Raw genomic sequence first — 25,026 nt, 5'->3', positions numbered from 1 at the left:
AGGAGCTGCACGGAGGGCTCAGGCTAGCGGGCCGTGCTGCTAGCCGTGCGCCTCCTCACCTCTGTACACACACCGCTCCCGCAACTACCACTCCAGTTTCTCCCCAGCTTCACCCCAGGGCACCCGCAGCGACAGACACGAAAGCTACCCCAGGTCGTCCGCGACCCACCCCCAGCTTCCCACCACCCTCACTCGCGGAGCAGCGGTAGAGGGGAAGGCCACGCGAGTTCCGCGGCGAGGCCGCAGGGAGCCGCAGCAGCACGGCACGCCCGTCCCGAAACGCGCTTCAGCTGAGGAGGGCCGTGCTGGGACCATTCACGGCAACACAGACACCGCTGACAGTTCGACACCCCCCAGCTCGGCACAACCGCGCCTTGCCTTGCCTTACCTTACCTTCCCTCCTGCTCACAGCCATACCCCGAGCCGCATCGGCCGCCCCTACGAGGAGCCCAACGTGCCCTACTGCACCGCCAGCCTTCCTTGGCCCGCCCTGCTTCCTGGGCGCCGCCGCGCCTGTCCGTCACAGGACTTCAGGCGCGCTATTGGTTGATGAGCGGAGGTAGGGGGCGGGTCCTCCCCCAGCCCTGGCCGGAGCAGTGCCCGAGGACATAGCTAGGGGGCGCGCGGCCGCGCAAGAGCTGCCGGGCGCCGCCGCCGCGCTCGGGAGCGAGGGCGCGGGGTGCGCGCGGAGCGGCGCGCGGGAAGCGGGCGGCGGCGGCGGCGCCCCGGCGGGGTGAGAGGCGCCGGGGTGATGCTGGGCGCTCGCCGCTGCTCCCGCTCCCGCTTCTCCTTCTGACACGGCAGCCCCTCGCGCAGCCCGCACTCCGCACCCGCCGCGGTAATAATGCATTAGAATGTCAGCGCTGAAAAAGGTAGGGAAGGAGGGAAAGCGGGAGGGGGAGGAGGGGGGCCTCCGTCGGGGCGACAGAATGCCCTGGTCGAAGCAGGCGGAGGCAACGGGCTGTTGGCGTCGTGTGTCCGGCTGCTGCGTGTGGGGAACCGCTGCCGTCGGGGAGGTATCGGTGCTCTGAGCAACTGGGTGCACGCGCGTCGTCCGCGCCGTCGGTGATGGTGTTCTCTGCCCACAACGTCGCGACCTGGCGGCGCGCTGGGTCTCGCCGTGGCGGGGGTCTCGCCGTGGCGGGGGCCTCGCCTCAGCACAGCCCAGGCAGGACGGCACGGGACTGCGTACCCTGTGCCGGCGCGAGGCGACTGCGGGGCTGCCACTGGCGGCGGAGCGCGGGGAAAGATCGGGGGAAAGGGGCGACCGTGGGGCCTTTGGTGTGGCCGTTTTGTCCGGAGGGAGCGGTGGGGTGGGGAATGCTGCGCTCCGAGCCACGGTACTGGTGGCGATTTACATTTTGGGGATTCCCGGGGCTGCCCCTCCAGGAAAGGCCGGGGGCAGCCGGGGTTGTAGCCGCCCCGCAGCTCTCTCCGGACTGATCGGACAGTCTCGTTGTCTTGCCGGCCACTGTGCCGTGGAGGGCTGGGGTACGTTGTGGAGGACCAGGCTGCGCCTCCTCACCTCTCACCCGGCGGGGCCGCAGTCCGGCATCCAAAGAGGGGCGGGCGGCGGGTCCGCGCTAGCCCAGTGCACCTGCCCCGCCGAGCTCGGTGCAGCGGGTTGCACCTTCTGCTCTGGCCCTGGGCACCGGGGCGGTATGGGGCGGCTGTGGCTTGGCAGAGCGCTCCCGCGGTTCTTTGAAACACCGTCTGCTGGAGACCGTGAAATAATGAACGGACACTGCTCGCGCAGCGCAGCGCACTCCAGTCCGGCTCGCCTCCGGGTGCGGAGCCGCCACCTTGCAGTGGGTGCCAGGCGGAGGAGCCCCTTCGCCCCTGCCCCATGCAGGTTTGACCGGGGAAGGGGAGCTGAGACACTGGCGAAGGGCCTTTTCTTTTGCCGACCCGCGTTCTGCCGCCTTCGTAGCCTGATTCTTAGCCTGACCATGCCCCAGATCTAGCAGCGGCGCCGGCGCCGTGAACCTTGCCGGTAAATAGATGCTTATGGAAGTGCTTCGGCCGCAACTTCCCCGGAACTTCCAAAGGTTTCTAATACATTCCTGGTTCCCGTGTGTGCTTCCTTACGGGACAGGCTGGCGCCGTTTCAGCGTGCCTTGAGAGCAAGGTGTATGATACTTGAGTCCCTTCCAAATTAAAGCACTTCAGGTGCGTGAGGCGCCCTGAGCCCCGCAGCAAGGCTGTGAAACTCAAGTGCCGTTCGCAGTGTTGGAGCGTTCTGTCTAAATTTCGGTCTGCTTCGAGGCAGCATCGCAAGAGCAGTGCTACCAAAATTTGAAGTAGTGGCTGTCTCTGTACATTTAGGTAGTGGGTGACTGCAAGTGGGCATCGTGCATCAGTGGGCTGAGTGCAGGGACAAGTGCAGGTGACAGGAATCTGGCGTGGAGGTCTTAATAGCTCAGTGGTTTGTGCTGCGGATTGGGATGTGTCGGGAGAGAGTATGGATTGTACTGTACTTGTTTGAAAAGGCAAGTCTGAGGTTGAGCAGCGGTAACACCATAACATAAATTTATTTGAGGTACCACCCTTTTGCATCTCTGATTAGTTTCTGTCTTTTGTGTTTTATTTGGAAAACAGTTGAAATGTGAAGGGCAGACGTTTTCTGTGTCTGTGCTTTGTGTGATCTAGCAATTATACATTCAAGTAACTTCCAGATGGTTTTACAAAGCACTTTTTTTTCAGAGTTACAAGTTTTAATTTTACTGTGTGTAGCTATTTTTACAGTGCTAATCAGATTCTATCATTTATACTTGAAAGCTTTGTCCATCCTCCCATCATTTGGCACACTTTTCAAGATGCATGGTATGTGGTTAAAATGGACTCCAATTATGTCTAATATTTTTGTGAATTAAAATGTTATGCATTGTAGATTTATTCTGAGCACTGTGGTCAGACCCCGTGTGATCTGACATAACATTTGTAAGTTAAAGAGGCATTTATTAGACCACTGTTCAGTTACACACAGAGTAAAAACTAGGACTGTCAAATCTGTTGATTCTATTTGAGGTTATTTTTAGCTTTTCATTTATTACTGTGAAGTGCTAGTTACATTTAGTTACACATGTATGTACACATATCTCTTTGTTAACTTTCAGAATTTCTGGTCCCTCTGCAATGAATTTCAATTTCTGGTCCAAGTGGAAGTTACACTTAAGAGTGAAGACGTAAATGCTTTATACAGGCATTTAACAATGAGGAAGTTTAACAATGCTTTTGACAGAGGTGTTGAGGAAAACGTGTTTCATCTCTGTAGTATGTAAAAACTGCACAGTCAAATCCATATTTGATGAATTGGTGGTAACATTCCTAATGACTTAATGGGATCATCAATTCCTATTTGTGTAGGACAAAATCTCGCTGGTATGAATGGCATCATTGTTGGCTGTGCCAAGCTGTTAACAGAAAAAGTTACAGATCTAGATGTAAATGTTATGGTCCATTATGGCCAACTAAAAGCTATGTTCTAATAAGTTCCCATAGATGAAGCATTTTGATACTAGCTGGTGTATATGTCAAATGGTTTAGCACAATGGCTAACCTGCCTGGTCCCTGAACAAAGAAGTGAGGAGAGGAATAACAAGCAAAACCCAGGGTTTCAGATAAAAAGATAAGAGTTTAATATAACATGAAATATCATAATCTCAATAATTACCTTAGTTTATAACCTAGTTGATCTAATAGTCCAATGCATGGTTACCTTAGCCTGTTTGCAGAAGCGCAGCGAACTACATGAGGGAAAAAAACTCCAGCATAAAAGAGAAAACCCAAACCAGCAGCTAGCTGACTCTCACCTGTTCCTCTGCCATGACTCCAGAGAGCTGCCCACAGCCAAGAAACTGGAACCAAGAAGCAGCGACTGGAACAGGAATCCTTCCGTGTTACAGTCTGAACTTCAAGCCCCATAATACTTTGCTCCAGCTAGCACTTTCACTTTTTGAAGCTGACCAGACTGCAGTATGGTCTGACTAGCAGCAGCAGGTTCAATTTAATCCATGCCAATGTGATAGGAGAAATGTATCCCTGAACAGGACTTTTGTACCAGATCTTGAGGAAGACTTAGATATTTGATTTCCACTTTGTCTAAAGACCAGGTAGCATCCCATCTAGTGGGCAGGTACCCATGGCAAGCTTTCCTGAGCATTATTTGCCTTGGTCAAGTTACCGCTTCACAGGTACCAGTTTTCTTCTAACAGAGGATGCTTAAATAGGAAATATTCATGGATGTAGTCTGGATAAGTAAATTTCAGCTTGACTAAGAGCTTTACCTGGGTGAACTATGGATACTGGAGTTAATTATTAGGATAGTTTTTATGTGCCTTAACAGAGGTGGTAAAATGTTATTTTACACTTCCCTTTGGCAGGAACTTTTTTTCATGTTTGCAATTACATGAAGTCAAAGTAATTTCCTTGTATAGCTGTGATAATCCTATGAGTAATTTTGATAATAAGCCCTGAAATAACGCCCTGTGGGTTTTTTTTTTTAGGTATACCGTTGGGGGCCCTTTAAAACTGCATCAGTCAAACAAAACCAACTGTTTTGGTTCTATTCTGTGAACAAGACAAGTCTTATTTGCTGCTTCAGTTCATCGCTACAGTGAATTTGTTTATATGGCCATGCCTGATGAATGAAAGGACCACTAATGTAGACAGTTAGTGTTAGCTTGTCAATTATGGTTGTGTTTTAGAAGATTTTAAGTTCTTAGAAGTGTGTCATATATGGCCAAAATAGCCCACTTGAATCAAAAATAGTGTGCTAAATGAGTAGTTTTGTTTGAAAATCTGCAGAAAGAAAAAAACAAACCCTGTAGTTCACTTTGCCTTGCAAAAAAATCCGAGTCACCCATGAATCATATGGCTTCCTTACCTCTGGTAGAGAAATAGCTCTCTGTATGGCAGATACAGTATGTCAGCAGCTCTGACCAAATGTAAGTAGAAGTGGGCATGGATGAATCAGAATCTCGTTTAAGGCAGACCTGTTGGAGACCACAACTTCTCATATTTTGGTCCATATGTATCTCCTTTACAGAACTATATTTCCCAAAAGAAATTGTAGTTCATTGCAGCTACTTTCTGTTACGGGGCCAAAATGATTCATTAAAGTAAAACAAGTACTCTTCTCATGGTATTTATTTGAGAAATGTCAAGTGGCAGTTTATTCATTTAGTACACACTCAGTTGTGATGAGAGGATGGAAATCACTGCAGTTAGATTTCTCAATCAGTGTTTCTGTGCGTGCATATTTGGTCTCACTTTGCTTTCTCACTGTACTTTCTAAAATACTTCTGTGCATAACATTTACTTATCTTTCATGCGTTTTCATTCCACATTTGTCACATTCCTCTGTGCTTGCCAGTTTTGAAAATGAGCAACAAATAGCTTTCAAGATGGCATTGGCCTTTACAACCATATATTCTTATGATCTAAAAAGGCTTTCTGTTCACTTTTGGCAGTAACTACAGCATACACCTGCTGTTGGGAAAGGTGCATGAGGTATAGCATAGATGAAGGCACTTATTTCACAATGTCTATTGTGTTCAGCAGATGCTGCTACCACTGTGTGTAGGCAAAGTAGATCAGTTGACAATAATGAAATGTCAAAAATACAGTAAAACGTAGAAACCCAACAAGACACAATTCAATAATTTAGAGATTCAGACTGCATATATGCACAAATAACAGAAATACATACCAAGGATTTTGGTCTGTCTATAGCTCTTCATTTTGGGCCCCTTATAGCTGCCTCTTCTCTCCCCAGAATCTTTCCCTCATTGTCAGTTTCACATCTTTCACCTTAAGTACTCTCCTTAAAAGTAAATTTGTTGTATCAAAAGAAAGAAGAGCATCCTAGGGTTGTCAGATTAACCTGAGATCAGTCTGAACACAAAAAGTTGTGGCAAGCTAAAGTTTATTCTAGCAAGCGCAAAGGTTAAATCTTGAAAATGAAGTTGAAAACAGGAAAGCATAGAACTCAGAAAGACAAATTTAGGGAGAAACTCGACACTGATCTCGTGTGTAGTGGTCATGTAAATACGTAGTGGTCATGTAAATGATACATCTTAGAAACTGAGAGTTTCTGCTCGAGCATCTGCTCGAGCTGTGTGCAGCCTCTGGGGTGCTGCCTTTCAGAGGGAACAACTCTCCTGCGATGCCCAGTCAGTATTCAGCATAACAATTCAAAACACTTCTTTGCACCATGCCCTTATTATCTTTCTTCTTTAATTTAGGTGGTACTGTATTTTCAGTAATCCCTAAGGTGTGGGGGAGAATGCAAATTAATTGTTTCAACTCATCTGGAATCTACTTGTCCTTAGCATGCCAGGAGTTTTTAATATGTTGATTTTCTAAGTGAGATTTATTTTTGTGTGTTGGAGATCAACTGAATTAGCTCATGGGATTCTTTACTTCTTGACAGCATGTCTTGTGTTGTAAAACTTTTTCATGCCTTAATAATGTTATGCAAATTACATAAAATATCAGTAAAGTCTCCATCGATTCTTCTAGTTCTACATCTGGAGAGGCTGGTGGCTTTTCATAGAACCATATGTGGTGTTATTGAGGAATCAGATAATCAACTTAGCCTTTAAGGAAGTTTTGTCCAAACCATTTTACTCTTGCATGGTCATTTTTGGAGCTGGTGCAGCTACAGGGGTGCTGGCAATGAAAAACGTAAAAAGCAGAACTTTGTAGCTTCCATGCTTGCCTTCTCGTTTCACAAATGGCCCAGAAAAATAATGCTGAACAAATAGCTTAATTCAGCACAAGTGGAAGGTTACTTTTGACCTTTTTTCCCCCTGAATGGTAGACAGTGGAGAGAGCAAATCTCATATAGTTGAAACTCCTTTTCTTTCTCATAGAGTAATCTGAAAATGGGAGGAGGAAGGATAAAGGTAATGAAAAAGATCAAGTTTCTTGGAAAGACTATGTGTCTGTCAGGATTCTTTATCATACCCTTAACCAGGCTTCCTCATGATGTACAAGATACAAACATAGACTCAATGTTACTGGTTTGGGTTTTTTAAAATTGGGGCATGAAGACATCACATAGCAAGATGTTGCATACATGTAAGAAGTATTAATATCCTCTACCTGGGAAGACTTTTGGCTCCCATGGGTAAGAATGACACAAGGTTCACCTTGTCTCTGAGGGCCAGTTCAACCCTCTCTGATGTTTTCAGCCCTTTCTGGTTGCAGGACGTGGAACTGATCTTTTCTTTGCTGGCAACCTGAGGCTTTCTTACCCAGCATCTGGCCTGTTTTTTGTCTATTTTGGGGTTATCTTTGTCATGATGTTTTACTGAAAGGTAAGACATTTAAAAAATGTGATTGTTAACTGTCCTGTTGTACACTGTCATTTGATTTTTATTTCTGTCTGAGATGTTTATCCCACTAATTTGAGGACCTGTTTACAAGTGGTGTAATTTAGAAATAGCTACTATAGTTCTTACTCGTATATCAAATGTCCACAATTAGTTTATAGAGCTAGATAAATTACTGGATTTAAAAGAATAACTCCAATATTTAAGAGATTAATTTTTAAATTACAAATGTAAATGATATTACTTAGCAGTCTAACTGAAATTTAAGTTTACTCCTTTCCTTCCCAGAATTCAAATGGGTAAATATGACTCCTCTTTTTTTTCCCATCACTTATAGGAGGCTCAGAAATAGAAAGGTTAAACATATGGGCATGGCTGCTTCACAACACAGATTATTTAAACTGCACATGCTTTGTAAATCAGAGTGATTTTGTCCCAAGTGTCTGTTGTTCATAGCATTATATGCAGAAAATGCAGCGTTGCTCTCGCTGCCAAACCTGAAATGCATTAGCTTCTTCAGCATCTTCCATCTGCACGCATATCAGGTTTTCTTCATTACACAGGAGGTGAGATGTTTCAAAATAGGTTGTTATGATGAAGGTGAAGAGGGATGCAATTAGTTATGATCTCCTGTACTTTTATAAGGATATCAGTTGTAATTCATTTGGTAACAGTTTAAATGGTAGTTTGGAATTTTCTGCTCCAAAATCATGACACTTCTGAAAGAGAAACCTTGTCTCTGTGTTATTTTTCAGCCTCTTTCCTCCTCCTGTAAAATAATGCGTCCTTAGATTGTGATGACCTTTCTTAGGAAAACTGGAATTATCTCCACTTCAAGATTTCAGCGGCAACGAGATTTAGAAAGTTATATATCACTTTATGAATTCAAAGACACATGCACTGACCTTTGAAAATAATGAAACAGATGACTAAAACATTATAATAGATCTAAATAGTTAAATTTAATAGGTCAAAGATACATTATCTTTCTTTTCAAATTAAGAACTGATAGATTGATTTTGGATGCTTTCCAAAGTTTTTCTCTTTTTCCTCCCCAAAAATGGTTCTCTACAGCTAAAATAAATTGTTCAAGGTTACATAAATTGGTGGAAATATTATTACATCCACCACTGAAAAATCTCCTGTAGTAATGTGTGTTCATTCTGGAGGTAGTTTACAGTGCAATTAATGTTCTTTTATATTATTGGCTTTTGAATTTTCTTTCTGATGTACATTTCATTATTTTAATGATTGTATTTCAAAATATCATTTCATTTTATGGTGCTTTCGGAGATTGTATATTCCTTAGTAAATGTCACATCTGGCACATTAATATTTTTAATATATACTGTGCATATACATGATTTAGAGCAGGGTGGAAGTCACTCTCTAATACTCCTTGTCGTGGATAGTTTATGAAACACATTTCCTTTGCTGACCAGTGTCAGGTCTCTGATCAGTTCCCTATGATTTTCAGTTTCTTTGTACTTTCCAAAGTTGTCATGGATTGGTGTCCTAGAGATTAAGCAGAAAGAGCAAAATGCAAAGCTGAGAAATGTGGTGTACATCAGGCTGTAAAATGCTGCTGTTATCAGTAAAACAGAAAAGTTCTATCTGTACAGCTGTATCACGCTCAGACTGCAATCTCTTTCAGGAGCTTTTGTGGCGTATTCTTGTACGTAACCTTCTAGCCCTGACAAGTAATGTAATACACTTTATTTTTCCCCCAGAAAGATAAGAAATGCCTTCCCCAAGCTTGCTTTAATAGAATATTTTCTATGTGGCTATTATTTTCTTTAACTTGCACTGTTATTTTTAAATCATGGTATGCTTCCCAGTTCGATGGACGTTGATTTCAACTGTTCTGACCGCTCTCCATCTATGTGCTGTACTGCATATATCTGATGGTTTGGGTGTTCCCTGTCCCCCCACACTTTGGAAATCACCCAGACTAGACTCAGACAGCTCTGGAAATATGAATGAAGCTTGTATTTACAGCTAGCACAGTATACAAGCAGATACTTAAAGTATATATACAGTTATATACAGAAATATACAAGGTAAAAGGTAATACAGAAACACAACAGCTCTCCTAGAAACCTGAGTCCCCATGAGGGGCTCTCAACCATCCCTTCACCTTCCCCCTACCCCTCAACCTTACCCCAGCCTCAAAGGAGAATGGAGGCTTGGCCAGGGGGGTTAGGAAGCAAAGTGGATTAGCCCAAAATGGAGGGTGAGGTTAGAGAGTAAGATGCAGCTCAGCCAGCAGCCCCAGCAGCAGCCCAAGTGAGAGTGGTTTTTATTTCTTTTTCCTATACCTCTCAGCAAGCCTATGAGTGAGGTAGACATCACCATTGTTTTCTTTTTACAGCCTGTGATCTAGTTTTCACCAGAACATTCCAGCCTGCTTCAAACTAGCACAATATACATGGACACTGAAACTTAGCAAACTAGTGTGCTGCCTGAGCATCAAGAGAATGTGTGAACCCTTAGAGTCTGACCACAGTGTTGAAATGAAACTAACGTTTTGCTTCACTACGTGTAAGGTCAGTGCTCTAAGTACTGTTTGTTGTGCTAACACGCATGTTTTCCTGCGGTTGATAATGTTGCAGTGTATCAGCTGAAGGGTGAGCAGGTGCAAGAGCAAGTCCAGGCTAACACTGGATTATGGAAGGGTTTAGGGTAACAGTGTGGTACTGATTGGCACCAGGAGAAAAGAAGACAAATGATCAAGGACATAGGTGGAAGTGTTTGGGTCGAACAGTGAAGAGGTCCTAATAGAGCAGTCCAGAGGATGACTACTTCAGTTGTCTTGTAGGGAACAAGGTCCATAACATCACTTTCCTGAGGTATTGTACAGTTTCACAGACTGCATCATGAAACTTAAATATTGCTCCCTGCACAAGATAAAAGCGTACAGACAATAGAAACAGTCATCAGCATCATGTAATGTGTCTTGATATGTGGAAATGTATAGAAGGAGCTCAGCTGATGTGAGGTAGCTGCTAGGCTGTGTTTGTAGTGTTCTTTAGTGGGAAAAGAGATTACCCATAGAATCAGGTAACTTGTCAAAAAAAAAACCCAAAGAAAGCCCAACAATAACCAAACAACCCAGGAAGTCATTTACTGTCATTTATCCCACTCTTAATTTCACTTACTTAATTCCGATGAATTAAGCGATGAATAAAATTTGCTGCCTTTTTCAGTATCATTCATGGGATTGGTCCTAGTTACCCTGAAGAGTTACCTTTTTCATGCTGTGACTTACCATGTAAGAGGCATTTCTCCAGAGCAATGGCACACATTTTTCCCGTGTTTCTGAACTTGGAGCGCAAGGAACAAAGTATTCTTGGCACACAGGTTGTTCCTGTGTGAATTCTCTTCTGAAAGAAATCAATATGATTATTGGTATTTTTATTTTTTTCAAAGCAAAGCATTAAAAAGCCTTCTTCAGCCTTGTTCTCCCTTCATAAATAAGTCCAGCTCTTGGAATCACTACCATGGGTGAGATCTCAGCTTGAAAGAGCTGCACAAATTACCAAAGTAAGCAGCAATGTATATGCATGCAAGATGTCCCAGTTATGGAATAACAATGGATTCCCTGAAACACTATTCACTAAAAGCTTATTGAGGCATTCCCTTTAAAACTGTATCTATAAAAGTTACTTCAGTACTGTGTTTTGGCTCTGGCTACTAATACTGTGTGCTTTTATCTAGAGAATTTTATGGTGTTCTTAATTGATTGTTTTCCCCTTTATTGTTTTGACAGAGATCTGTGCCAACCTATATACTATAAAACTGTTAGAACAACCATCTCTATGCATAAACAATAAATTGTGATTATGCCCCAGAATTTCTGTACCTTCCACAAAACATAGTGCAGAAAGAGTTCAGATTGCAGATGTAACAAGAACTTTTCAACATCTTTAGTATCCTTTAGATTTCACGGAAAATTTTAAAGAGTGATTTTAATGTTCTCACAAAAAAAAAAAAAAACTATAGTAAAATAAAACAAAAAAGTGGAAAACCAGGAGATAATATAGAACTAACAATGCTGAGGAATAGCAAATTAACATTCATATAGTCATCATGAAGGTGAAACTAGGAGTAGCTAAATTTTTTTCCATATACATGCAGTTAATTGTTCCTAAATATGTGGAAAAATAATGAAAGTCTAAAACAGAACAGGACTGAATGTTGTGAGAACGTGATATATCATAGAACAGTTTGAGTTGGAAAGGACCTCCAAAGGCCATCTAAGTCCAACCCTCCTGCAGTGAGCAGCGACATCCTCCATTAGATCAGGTTGCCCACATGACTTAATATTTTTATTCATAAATCAATGGAAAGAAATTCCTGCAATGTTGCCCTTTGTCACCAGGAAACAATGACATCTTCCTGAGTTTCTTTGATAATAACTGTTTGAATCCTGCAGTTTTTTGTTGTTCCCACAGCAGACTACCCAGAAATTTTGTCAGGTGCTAAAGGCACATATTTGTGAATTCACCTAAAAGTACCTTCCATGTATGTTTGTGCCTTTCTTGAGGTAGGCACTGAAATCTGTTTCGATTTGTGGTTTGGTCCCTACAAAGGCTTCAGGCTGGCAGTTGCCTGTGCTCACACAGAACGTCATTTCAGTGAACTGAGGAGTGAACGAGAGAGCAGCATCCTCACTTTTGACAGGAGGAAGCATTTTGAGAGCACTGGCTTACGTTATCAACTAAATGCAGCTGGATTCCCAGCTGGGCTCAGCATCACTTTGAGATGCCCATGCAGACCTGGGTGGTACAACAAAGAGTGGCTGATGCCCAGCTCAGAGACGCCCTCTTCCCTCTAAGGGAGCACCAGCTGCCTGGAATGCCCTTTCCCTGCCACTGCTAAAAGGCTCAGAGCAATGTTAGAGATTCTACATAAGTCACCTTTTGACACTTCAGCTGTTGTTCCAGACAGGTCCCATGTAGCCCATGCGTTGTATCTGCCAGCTTGAAACCCTCAGTTATCTTGGGCTTTCCCAAGTTACACCAAGAGCCTATCTGCAAGCAACCAAATCTTGTCTTAGGCATATGTTGCCATCACACTAAGGGGAGATGTCTAAGAGGCTGTACCTTAGCACTGACTTCGATGGAAGCCGCTTCCCCGGAAAAACAAATTGAAAACTAATGGATCCTAGGGATTTAAGTGCAGTTGTGTTTGTTATTTGATACAATAAATGAGCACACATAAAGTGCTCTCCAGGTAGGCTTGGAGAACATTGTGCTGCCTGTGTGCAGATCTGAGCTGTAAGTTGCTCAGAACCTAGTGTATTTGTGTTTGATCTCCAGAAATGAGCGTCCTTGCTGATGAAACCCAGCCGTCTCAAGTGCTGGAAACGTTTGAATCCAGCCATTCCACTAACAGATGAACAAAGGTTTTGCCACTGCCCTCAGCACGAGGTTTTGGTGGCAGCTTGTGAAGGCATCCCTAAGCATATGCCTTGCTGTGAGCAGGGCTTATGGGTTTAGTGTTGTACTGGGGCTGTTATACTTAAGTTGTTTTCTCTGTAGCCTTGTTCCGAAGGAGTGACTTGAACGTGTTAACTCTCCAAGTGAAACGTGCTTAAAAAAAATCACCTGATTTGGACAGAGCAAATATGAGTATTTTTAAGTGTTAAAGAGCGAAGGCTGCCTACAGAAGAAGCTGTGGTTTTGGCTTCACTATGTTATTTAAGAGCAAATGATCTATATTGTCATTTATATTTTAATGGGAAACAAAATGTTCCTTCTGGTCTTGGCCTTGTCAGTAAAAGAGCCAAACACTGGCCTGCAACATATGGCTACTGGGACCTGAAGAATATGTATCACCCAGTTATTCTCCCCCAGCGTTTCAGTCCCCTTGGTGTGACAGCTTCCCTTTCCACTGATGGCCACTGGTGGTGCGCCAGGTGCTCAAGACCACGGATGTCACTACATGAGGTGCTATAGCAGCACCTGCCCTACCTCTGCACTGCTGGTGACTGTATGAACTCTGGGGCGTGTGGCTGGCTGCAAATGGGCATGTTTCTGTGATGTGAGTTGGCTTTATTTGAGCATGCTGCAAACTGCCCCAGTCACTGGCATTGTGGGAATTTATGGAGTGTTTTGAGCCGTTTCTCTGCTGACATCAGAGAAACCTGAAGGAGATGCTGGGGGCAATGGGTCACCTGATTGCTGCATTCTCCATCTAATATGGTGTCTTTGGGCCATACTAATGCTGAGCAGAATGTTGCATTTCACCACCAAACCACAATTAAAAGCTCTAAAATGTGCCCCACAGCTCAGACACCGAACACCCTTCAGAGGGCAGTCAACACTGCTCTCTGCTAATCTTCAGCTAGGACCAAGAAGGGGAGCAAATGTAGTGTTTACCCTCAACAGGGCTGCATGTGCTTTTCCATAATTTTTAGATTCCCTTTGAAAGAGCTGACAATGCATCATCTATTTTAAATACTGCTTCAGAAGATGAAAGTATTTTTGGTCTAGATGAAATCAATAAGCAGTATTAAATACAAGGTAAGGTTCAAGCGAGGTAAAAAAATCTAGTGACCCTCAGTATTTATCGTGCATGTCACATCTGCTGTGACAACCTTTATTAGTTAATTAATATCTCCTTTCTGTGAAACAGCCAGCCAGCCAACAAAACCTTCTCACTCCAAAGTCCTTCAGAGGCACGGGTAGTAACAGCTGCAGGTGCTGTGACTCCTCCTTTATTCCAGGCTTCCCTTTCTCCTCTGGTATACCTGTTCATAGACTATTAGAGTGCACTGAATTTGAAGGGACCCCTAGAGGTCATTTAGCCCAACCCACTTGCAGTAAGTGGGGACATCTCCAGCAGATCAGGTCGCTCAGAGTGCCATTCAGCCTGGATGTGAATAGTCTCCAGGGAAGGGGCCTCCACCACTTCCCTGGACATCTTCATTTATTCCACTACCCTCATAGTGAAGAACTTCTTCCCAATGTTCAACCTAAATCTGCTTTGCTGTAGTTTGAAACCATTGCCCCTCATCCTGTCGCTACAACCCCTTCTAAACACTCCCTCCCCAGCTTTCCTGTAGGTCCACTTCAGATACTGAAATGCTGTTATACAGTCTCCTCAGAGCCTTCTCTTTTCTGGGCTGAGCAGCCCCAGCTCTCCCATCCTGTCCTTGTAGGAGAGGTGCACTGGCTTTCTAATCATCTTTGTTGTCCTGCCCTCCTCTGGACCTGCTCCATCAGGTCCATGTCCTTCCTATGTTGAGGAGTCTAGAGCTAGATGTATTCTCACCAGAGCAGAGTGGCAGAATCTCCTCTTAATCTGTTGGCCATGCTTCTTTTGATGTACACCAGGATACAGTTTGCCTTCTGGGCTGCAAGTGTGCGTTGTTGGTTCATGTCCAGCTTCTTGTCTACCAGTACTCACAAGTCATTTTCATTCAGGAGTGCCCTGACCTAGTGTGATGGTTTGGGTGTTCTCTGCCCCCCCCACACTTTGGAAATCACCCAGACTAGACTCAGCAGGCTCTGGAAATTGAATGAAGCTTATTATTTACAGCTAGCACAGTATACAAGCAGATATTTACAGTATATACAGTTATAGACAGAAATAGACAAGGTAAAAGGTAATACAGAAACACAACAGCTCTCCCAGAAACCTGAGTACCCAGGAGGGGCTCTCAACCATCCCTTCACCTTCCCCTTACCCCTCTCAACCTTACCCCAGTCCCAAGGAAGAATGGAGACTCGGCCAGGGAGTTAGGAAGCAAAGTGGATTAGGAAAGAAAAAAACGGAGGGTGAGGTTAGAGAGAGATGCAGCTCAGAGCTGTGCAGCAGCAGAAGTGAGTTATCTGTGTTTTGATTCTTATATCTCTCAGCAAGCCAATGAGTGAAGTAGACATCACCACTGTTTTCCTTCCACAGCCTGTAATCTAGTTCTTCTCACCAGAACATTCTAGCTAGCTTCAAACTAGCACACCTAGGTGCAGAAGCTTGCACTTTACCTTATTGAACCTGGACCTTGTTCACCCTGACTTCATCAGGGGCATCAGGATATTTTCCCAGTCCTGGTTTGTGCAGCTCACTTCAGTCAGGTGCTGGTAAAATCCCAGTTTGACCTTTCTCACCTGTGCTGTTACAAAATCTTCTGTAGTGGTGCTGCGTGGCTGAGCTCCGTGAGCACTGGGGTGTGTAAAGTGAGGCTTCTGCCTTGCCTTGTTGCGATTACCTTTCTTGTCCCCCAGCTCTCACAGCCAAGGGTCTCAGAGCAGGCTGGATTTTCCCAACAGAGGCTCCTTAAAGTTTTAAAATAAAAATTAATGAAGGTCTTTATAGTTAGCTTTTTATCTCCCTAATGCCCTCTCTTTGCTGTCTCCTTGTCTCACTGTTACAGTTCTGGTGTTGGTTCTTTCATTTGCTGTACTGAATATTTCTGAAATAAAGAACATTGCTTTCATCTGTGGATAATGCTGGTCCCATATGCATGTTACTAGGAAGTGTTGCCTAGCAAATTCTGTGACTCTTGATTAAATTCTTGATTCTTTTCATCACTTACATCTGTTATTTCTCACAGCATTTGATATATTTTACATGTTTTTGTCATTTTGATTTTACAGGAGGGAGAGATTGTGGGCAGGTGGATTCATGAACATGGTTCTGTCTTTGAGGCTTTGATTATTGCATGTGAGATTGACCTGATTTAATATGTGTTGTAGCTGCCTCCATCTGGTACTTGGTTCTCTGTGCAGTGAGGGGAGGGGGGCTGGCAACCCTGATGATGTCAAGCAGGTTGGCTGTATAACAGCTGGGTAGTGCTGGCTATGTCAGCACTGGAGTGTGGGGTACCTGACTCAGAGGTGGAATTCTGTTGTGAAGGATGTATGTATTGGTATGGTGAATTCCATAAGGGAGATCCACAGGTAGTCTCTTTTTTAATGCATTTGGGTAGGCTGTTAAACTGACCCTGAAGGAATTCATGCTTTAATTGTAGTTTCTCAGCACTGCTAAAGATGCTGTTAAACCCAGGAAAAATGACCATCTGTGTGTCAGAGAGAACCGTTTTTCCCTTCACTATAAGGCTGCAGTTCTCATTCACTGTATTCTGCAGGAAGTTGAAATCTGTGTCATAACATTGCATCAGCTTTGAATGGCATATCCTGCCTCATGCACCCTCTCTTTATTTTATAGATAAAAAAAGTCTAATTTGGAGTAGTTCCACACAGGAGCAAGGTTGGGGTTTGTACCTTCTTTTTCTTATCAAGAAATTAGTTAAGGGCATTTTTGCCTGATCTCCTGAAATGCTTAGTGGTTCTATTCCTTGCTGAGTAACAGGAGATTATGAAGTAGAAAAGGCTGGTTTGGAGTCTGTTTGAAACATGCCAGTAATAGCAGTTGTTGGTAACGATTTTATTCCTTCTTAGTACATGACATGCTCCTTCTCTCTGGAGATAGAAGCTTTAAATATTAGTAGCCAGGAAGTGCCAGCATTCTAATTGCTGCCTGTGGTGAAGTACATAGAAATATCAGAGGCATAAAATATTCTGGCATAGAAACCAAAGTAGATGGGTAAAGAAATAGGGTGCAGTTGGGACTTAAGGATTAGAAAGCAGAGTCAAAAGTGTCTATTTGGAATACTTGTTGGTGCCTTTGCTTCAAGTTTGGTAAGGAAAATTCAGCAGTCATGTAAGGAACATATTTGTGGTCCCTCACCAGCTGTGTTTGAAATGGGAACTGTGATTTCTAAGTTGGTCCTTTTAACATGAAGATTTCCCATTTCTAGATAGATAGGTGCTGGGTTTAAAGTGCCAGAAAATAGGAAGCCCTCTAGTGACCTTGAAATACCAACTCTGTCCATAGTGCTCTTGGACCATGTGCATCTCCATTTACTTGGGTGATCTGCTGTCAGTTTCGTAAGCAGCAACACACTAGTGTCCTGGCTTTAAATTACACCAGAGCTAAACTAAGAAAACAAATAAAAAGTAATGAAATAATTACATTCTTTCAGAAGAACAATTCACAGATGAACTTATTGTTGCTAAATGAGTCTGCTGCTGCCCATTAGAATGTTAAAGAGAAGATTGCCACTGGAAGGGTCTTTAGTCAAAAGTCATGTTTCCATCATCCCACTTGGCTTAAAGGGGATGAATTGTCAGCGTGCATTATGCACCGGATCATGTGAAGTATTTGACACTGTCCCACATGGCATCCTGGTCACCACATTGGAAAACTATGGACTTGAGGGGTGGACCCCCTGCTGGATAAGGATTTGGCTGGATGGCTGCCCTCAGGCAGTTGTGGTCAACTGCTCAGTGTCTGAGTGGAGATCAGTGACAAGTGGTGTCCCTCAAGGGTCAATACTGGGACCAGTGCTGTTTAGCATCTTTGTCAGTGATATGGACAGTGGGACTGAGTGCATCCTCAGCAGGTTTGTGGGCCACACCAAGCTGTGTAGTTTATACACTAGTGTTCCAGTGAGTTCTTTGGGGACCAGGGAATGCTCTCACACATGGGTACCCCCCTCTGGGTACAGTTTCAATACTTTGTTACAGCTTAAACACTAAAACTGTAACAAGAAACCAGAATACCTATGGCTGACATGCTACAGCCATAGAAGGAGGGTATAAGGGAGAAACCACAATGCTGAATAAGATATGCCACACAGTCCTGAGTAGCTCTGCTGATCGAAGGGCAGGCTACACCCACCCTATTCTACTGGCCAGCCCAGCTCCTCAGATACATAGATAGCAGAGTTGGTCAGCTGCTCTCTCAGAAGGTAGACATCCCCAACGTGGACCAGCACCTTTTATAGTGGTGAGATTGGTGCTGCTCACAGCTCAGCTAAGTGCAGGGTGCTACACCTGGGTCAGGGCAGTCCCAAGCACAAATACAGGCTGGGTGAGGAGTGTCTTGAGAGCACTCTTGAGGAGGAGGACCTGGGGGTGTCAGCTGATGAAAAACTCAACATGAGCTGGCAATGTGCTCTTTCAGCCCAGAAGGCCAAACATGTCCTGGGACGCATCAAAAAAAGTGTGACAAGCAGGATGAGGAAAGTGATTCTCCCCCTCTGCTCTTGGGAGACCCTACCTGAAGTACTGCATCCAGTCTTGGGGCCCCAGCATAGGAAGGACATTGAAGTGCTGGAGTGGGTCCAGAGTAGGGCCGTGAAGATCATCAGAGGACTGGGGCATCTCCTCTAAGGAGACAGACCGCGAGACTTGGGGCTGTTCAGTCTGGAGAAAAGAAGGCTTCAGGGAGACCTTAGAGCAGCCTTCCTGTTCCCAAAGGGGGCCCACAAGAAAGCCAGGAAGGGACTTTTTACAAGGGCTTATTGAGATAGCATGGGAGGCAATGGATTGGAGCTTGAGGAGGGTAAACTTGGACTAGATATTAGAAAGAAATTCTTTACAGTGAGGGGGTGAGACACTGGAACAGGTTGCCCAGGGAGGTGATGGATGCCACCTTCCTGGATGTGTTTAAGGCCAGGTCGGATGAGGCCTTTAGCAGCCTGGTCTAGTGGAAGGTGTCCCTGCCAGTGGCAAGGATATTGGAACTAAATGATCTTTAAGGTCTCTTCCAATCCAATGCATTCTATGAATCTGTGAGTTATGAGTTGTATTCAGATGCTGTAGATGCATCTAAAACATGTAAATTTTTAATTCATAAGAGAAATAAGTAGCTTAGAGATGAGTTATCTATAAATTAGATTTAAGCATAGATAAATAATAATTGGGATACCATCTATGTTGGAATCTAAAGGTGCTGTTAAGTTCAGGATTAAGATACCTGAATGTATTTGTCCATGTATATATTGGACTGCATCAGCTTCGACATCTAGTGCCTTTTGAGAAGCCATAAGGTATTCCATGTGGCTCTCAGCTACTAACACTAAAGGGCATCAGTCCTTCTTAAGTCCTGTTTAGTGTCTCCCACCCTCAGCAGAGCTCTTGAGTTAATAAGCAGCCTCAGAAGCCATTAGACACCTGCACTGATGCACTGACTCATTTTCTGTACACCTGAGATCCCACTGTAGCCCATGGAAATGTGGTTGGTACAGTCTATGCAGCTGAGACAGCTGATCAGTGACTATGTGTGCAGTAAACTTCAGCGTCCTATTTCAGATGCTTTAGATTATTTCTTCTGTGGCTTTTTGACTTTGGTAACTCAAGACTTTGTTGTCTTGTATGTATGACAGAATACTAGACTGCCAAGAGTCTCATTCCCACCTTCTTTGCTGTTTGGCCTATAAATCTTACTCAAGATTCTCACTTGAAATCCAGACAACACTGTGTTTCATGTATCTTTTGTGCCTGATTAGATCTTTGAACAAGCATCACTAATTTTAATGAACTGTGTACCAAGCACCATGATTGGCAAGTCATGTCTACAAGCTCTTAACGAGTCTTTTATTGACCTTCTGCTACTGAAATGTCACTTCAGTTTTATGAAGCTCAGATGCTTGAAATGTGAGACTCTGATGTCTATGGCAACCTTTCCATCAGAGTACGACTAGGCAGTATGAACAGAAGTCAAGCAATGTAATAACCACAATAACAATACCTCATAATTATGGAGCGTCGAAGGGTTTTAATGTGTTTTGCAAATATTAATTAACATCACAGCAAAACAAAGTCTGTATTATCATAGTGTGCCCATGTCTGTGAGAGTGAGCACTGAACAAAAAAGCTGTGGGAAGGTCATTCGTTCTGTTAAATTCTGCTGCATCTGAGTAGTGGAGCTGCTTCTGCTGGGTAGCTCAGGCGCTTTGCTAGCTGGGAGGGTATTGCTATCTAAAATGGGAAATGTAGGGGTGTTTTTGTAGCCAGAAATAATGCATATAGGGACTTAGTGCACATCTCATATTTGCATTTATCACAGTGTGTGGAATTCCATCAGTGCAGTTGTCTCATCTGAGCTTGGTGCCCTTGCATTTGCAGTCAGGGGAAGCCTAGTCAGTGTAAAGTGCAATTAATCTCATTCTAAAGAAAGTATCTAAATAGCTCAGACTGACTGCAGAGGATGCATGGGGATGACAAGTTCAGATGTAGGAGAACTGAATCTCATGCTACCTGTTCCGTGGGCAAAACTGCTATGATTTAGTCTTTAAAAATACACATTTAACTTTACTGAGCCACAGTTAGCACACCAGATGTAGAAGTGTCTCAGAATAAGTCTGTTCTAAGCATTTACCACAGATTGTCATATAAGAATTTTCGTTTGATTAAAAATACCAAATAATTGTTTCATCATTTTACACAAACAGGAGGCCAATGCCCATGGTATCTGTCAGTCATATGGAGCAGCAAGCGAAGCGATGAACAAGGCTTTGCAGTGGAGGACTGGGGAAAAATCGTAGGACTTCTTCATTTCTAGGACTTACATATTCTTCATTAACATGATCTCTTGGAACTTAGTGCAAGTTCCCCACCTCTAATGCAGTAGCACATGCCCTCAGGTACCCATGCTTATCTCCAGCAGCCATCTGAGGAAGGTGTGGTCTTCTGTAGATTCCGGACATTTGCTTGCCACTGCGCAGGTGACTTGGCTCCTGGTACCTGGGTGTCTCAGAACGGCATGGGACACCATATATGGACAGTTGATAGGACTTGCATCAAGATCAGGGTTTGTAAATCCACTTGTCTGCATCTAGGAGGGTGCCAGTGTGCTGAATAATTAAATTTTCTTAGTCACTTATCATACAGTAGTTTCAGTTGGGAAAGACCTCTAAGATTTGATTATTGAATGTAGTAAAATATGCATATTCAGGAGATGGGTGAGGGTCGTGCGCCTTGCGTCTTTCATACTGCTATGGCATCTAAACTTGACAGCCACAGAGCAAAAGGTATTCCTTCTGCCTTGTTTCCTTCACAGTCATGGCTGATTTTCCTACTGGAGCTACAAGGCATGCATTTAATGTGTTTTAAAATAATCCATAAAATTTTAATGCTTAAACTCAGGAAAGTTCAATCGTGAGTGATGCTAATTAGGAAGGCCAAGTCCATTAGTACCAATCTGAATTTAGTACGATTCCAGAGCCTTTACTCCTGCTAGTGAAAATGCCAGGCAAGAAGAAAGGCTAGAAGTGTCAGCAGCCTGCCAGTTAGGGACTGCACAGGAAAAGCCAGTTATAAACAGTGGGAGACAGAACAAGAATGAGTCATGCTGAGAAGCTCTGTGTGTCTAAGCGGAGTGGTGGACAAGTGTGCATTTACTTCACCTGCACCTACTGTGCAGCAGCCTTATATTCACCATCTCCACCAGCAGTGTAAGTCATAGAATCATAGAATGTTAGGGGCTGGAAGGGACCTCAAAAGATCATCCAGTCCAATCCCCCTATCAGAGCAGAGACACCTAGAGCAGATCACACTGAAACGCATCCAAACGGTTCGTGAACCTCCCTGGGCAGCCTGTTCCAGTGCTCCGTCACCCTCACAGTGAAACAATTCCTCCTCAGGTTCACATGGAACCTCCTGTGCCTCTCATTGCCCCTTGTCCTGTCACTGGGCATCACCAGGATAGGCTGGCTCCGTCCTCCTGGCCCTCACCCCTTACATATTTATGAACATGCGTGAGATCACCCTGTAGTCGTCTCCCCTCCAAGCTAAAAAGCCCCAGCTCCCTCAGTCTCTCCTCATAAGGGAGATATTCAGCTTCCTTAATCATTTTTGTGGCTCTGTGCTGGACTCTCTCAAGCAGCTCCCTGTCCTTGAGCTGGGGGGCCCAGAACTGGACACAATACTCTAGATGAAGCCTCACCAGGGCAGAGTAGAGGGGAAGGAGAACCTCCCTCGACCTACTAACCACAGCCCTTCTAATACACCCCAGAATGGCATTGGCCCTCCTGGCCACGAGAGCACACTGCTGGCTCATGGCCATCCTTCCATCCACCAGGACTCCCAAGTCCCTCTCCCCTTCACTGCTCTCCAGCAGGTCACTCCCCAAGCTATACTGATACCTGGGATTGTTCTTTCCCAGGTGCACAACTCTACACTTGTCCCTGTTGAACTTCATTACATTTCTCCCTGCCCCACTCTCCAGCCTGTGTAAGCCTCTGGATGGCAGCACAGTTCTGCAGTGTGTCAGCCACTCTACCCAGCTTGGTGCCATCAGCAAACTTGCTGACAGTGCACATCATGGTCATTAATGAATACACTGAGTAATGCTGATCCCACTGCCGACCTCTGGGGAACTCCACTTGTTACAGGCCTCCAGCTTGACTCTGTCTCACTGACCACAGCTCTCTGACTTCTTTCCTTTAACCAGTTCCCAATTTGCCTCACCACTTCATCACCCAGACCACACCCCCTCAGTTTATCTGTGAGGATGCTGTGGGAGACAGTGTCAGATGCTTTACTGCAATCAAGGTGAAGCACATCCACTGCATTTCCATCACCTATCCACCTGGTTACATCCTCATAGAAGGTTATCAGGTTGGTCAAACATGACTTCCCCTTTGTAAAACCATACTGACTGCTCCCAGTGACCTTCATGTCCTTGATACGGCTAAGCACAGTGCTGAAGATAAGCTGCTCCATTATCTTTCCAGGGATGGAGGTGAGGCTGACTGGTCTGTAGTTACCTGCATCCTCCTTCTTACCCTGTTTGACGATTGGAGTGGTGTTTGTCCTCCTCCAGTCCCCAGGCACTTTTCCTGTCCACCGTGACTTAGCAAAGGTAATGGAGAGTGGTCTGGCAATGACCTCTGCCAGCTCCTTCAGCACTCCTGGGTGCACACCATCAGGACCCATGGACTGATGGATGTTCAGTTTACTTAGCTGTTCCCTAACCCAGTCCCCATCAGTCAAGGAAGCCGCCTCGTTACCCTTGTCTTCCTCTGTGTCCTCAGGGGTGCGGGGCTGCGGAGTATAGACAGAGACGAGGGCATTCAGCAGCTCTGCTGATCCGCATCCTCCTCCATCCAGGCACCCATCCCATCCAGCAGTGGGCCTGTATTGCCTCTAGTGTTGGTTCTTCCTGCAAGAAGCCCTTTCTGTTGTCTTTGGCCTGTCTTGCAAGATTGAATTCCAAGGAGGCCTTAGTCTTTCTAGTAGCTTCCCTGCATCCTCTGGCAGCCATCTTATACTCCTTCCAAGTGGCCAGTCCCTCCTTCCAAGATCTGTGGACTTTCTTCTTCCACTTGATTTTGCTCAGCAGCTCCCTACCTAACCATGCAGGTCTCCTGACTCCCCTTCTTGATTTCCTACTCACTGGAATACTCTGATCCTGAGCTTGAATATTAGCCAACTACCATTGGCCCCTTTGCCTTGTAGCAGTCTATCCAATGCTATTTCCCCTGGCAATTGCTTGAAGAGGCCAAAGTTGGCCCTGCTGAAATCCAGAGTTGTGATCCTGCTAGATAATCTGTTCCTACCACTCAAGATTCTGAACTCCATCATCTCATGATTGCTGCCACCAAGGCTGCCCTCAACCTTCACTGCTTCAGCCAGACCCTCCTAGTTGGTGAGTATTAGGTCCAGTATTAGCACTCCTTTCTCCTCCTAGTTGGCTCCCCCACCATTTACATCATGAAGTTATCATCACTGCACTGGAGGAGCCTCCTGGACTGTGGCTGACTGGCTTAAGTGGCATCACTGAATGGAGGGGTGGGAAAGCAAACCATAAGGGAGCATCTCCTCTGCTCCAGAAGCTGTGAAGCTGCGTGAGTGCGGTGCTCTGCACTGTGCAGTGCGTCCTGCTCTGTCTGTGAAGAAATGGGATCACTTGCAGGCTTTAGTGATTTTTCTTGCTGCTTTTGCTGGTAAGCATAAGAGCTTGGCCTTGGTGTATCTTGGGGAAATGCAACTCATCATGCACACTCAGAAATGACACAAATGGTACATAAGTCATAGCAGTAAGAAATTAGCTGTATTTCAGACTGAGCATGTACAAAGGAAGCTTTCTGTTCCATTTATCCCACTCTGAAATGTGTTCTACAGCTTTACTGCCAGCAGCCTCACTGAGGCTTGTAAAAAACTTGTATACAGACATCGTTTTGAGTTAGCCTGTCATCTCAATTCAGGGACTTAGATATTTGCAGAGGAGGGTCACTTTTTTGTCTAGCATTTGAGAAGGAAGTTTTACTTGGTGAAGAGTTTGGGTCAGTGGTATGTTATAGTTGCCTTGCTCTCATTAGTAAATCACTAAATGGGATAGACTGAGTTGTCTGTGGTGTGCAGTCTGTAGCAGCTCAGTAGTTTCTCATACTGTCAGTGTGTTAACACAATGCTGTGATGGTTTTACTCATAAATACAAAGGGGAGTTATACTCAGAGACACAAACCTGATATTAATTTCAGTGGAAGTCTTTATTGGTCCATATATGAATGTGGTTTGTTATTTCATCTCTTCAAATCTGCCAAGTACTGTTGTCTCTCTTCAGTAAACATCTTTTAGATCAGCCCTATTAGAGGTTTTAGTGTGCCTTTATGTGATTGCTTTTGCATCAAGGCACCGCTGTCCTAAATGGAGAATGAAAAGCAGCCTAGCAGTGCAACCTTTCACTTGCTATTCAGATTTTCTCTCTAAGTTTACAGTGGTATAATGAGACTATAAAATAGAGATACTGAATTTCAGAATGGATATGTGGTAAAAAAATACCCTGGAAGTGTGACTATCTTTGTACAAATCAAGAATTGACAAAAGAAACCTACATTACATGAAAGATGGAGAAATGGTTCAAAATGTGAGATCACCAAAATAAAGCAACA

The 25,026-nt window shown here is 44.5% G+C and overlaps 2 protein-coding genes across 2 annotated transcripts in view; one reads left to right on the top strand and one right to left on the bottom strand.

Moving 5' to 3' along the window:
- Positions 1-520, bottom strand: part of ERICH1 (glutamate rich 1) — a 48,701-nt gene extending 48,181 nt beyond the window's left edge. The window contains exon 1 of the mRNA XM_064145889.1: positions 394-520. Coding sequence (XP_064001959.1) covers positions 394-415 — 22 coding nt within the window. The 5' untranslated portion in view covers positions 416-520. The remainder of the gene's footprint in view (positions 1-393) is intronic.
- Positions 521-701: 181 nt separating this feature from the next.
- The window catches only part of DLGAP2 (DLG associated protein 2), a 465,415-nt gene continuing 441,090 nt past the window's right edge, over positions 702-25,026 (top strand). Inside the window, exon 1 of the mRNA XM_064145870.1 lies at positions 702-872. Within this exon, the coding sequence (XP_064001940.1) occupies positions 855-872 (18 nt within the window). The 5' untranslated portion in view covers positions 702-854. The remainder of the gene's footprint in view (positions 873-25,026) is intronic.

Source organism: Pogoniulus pusillus, chromosome 7, assembly GCF_015220805.1.
Source record: "Pogoniulus pusillus isolate bPogPus1 chromosome 7, bPogPus1.pri, whole genome shotgun sequence".
Taxonomy (NCBI): domain Eukaryota; kingdom Metazoa; phylum Chordata; class Aves; order Piciformes; family Lybiidae; genus Pogoniulus; species Pogoniulus pusillus.
The sequence above is the reverse complement of the archived record's forward strand: the minus strand, read 5'-3'. Positions and strand labels throughout refer to the sequence as shown.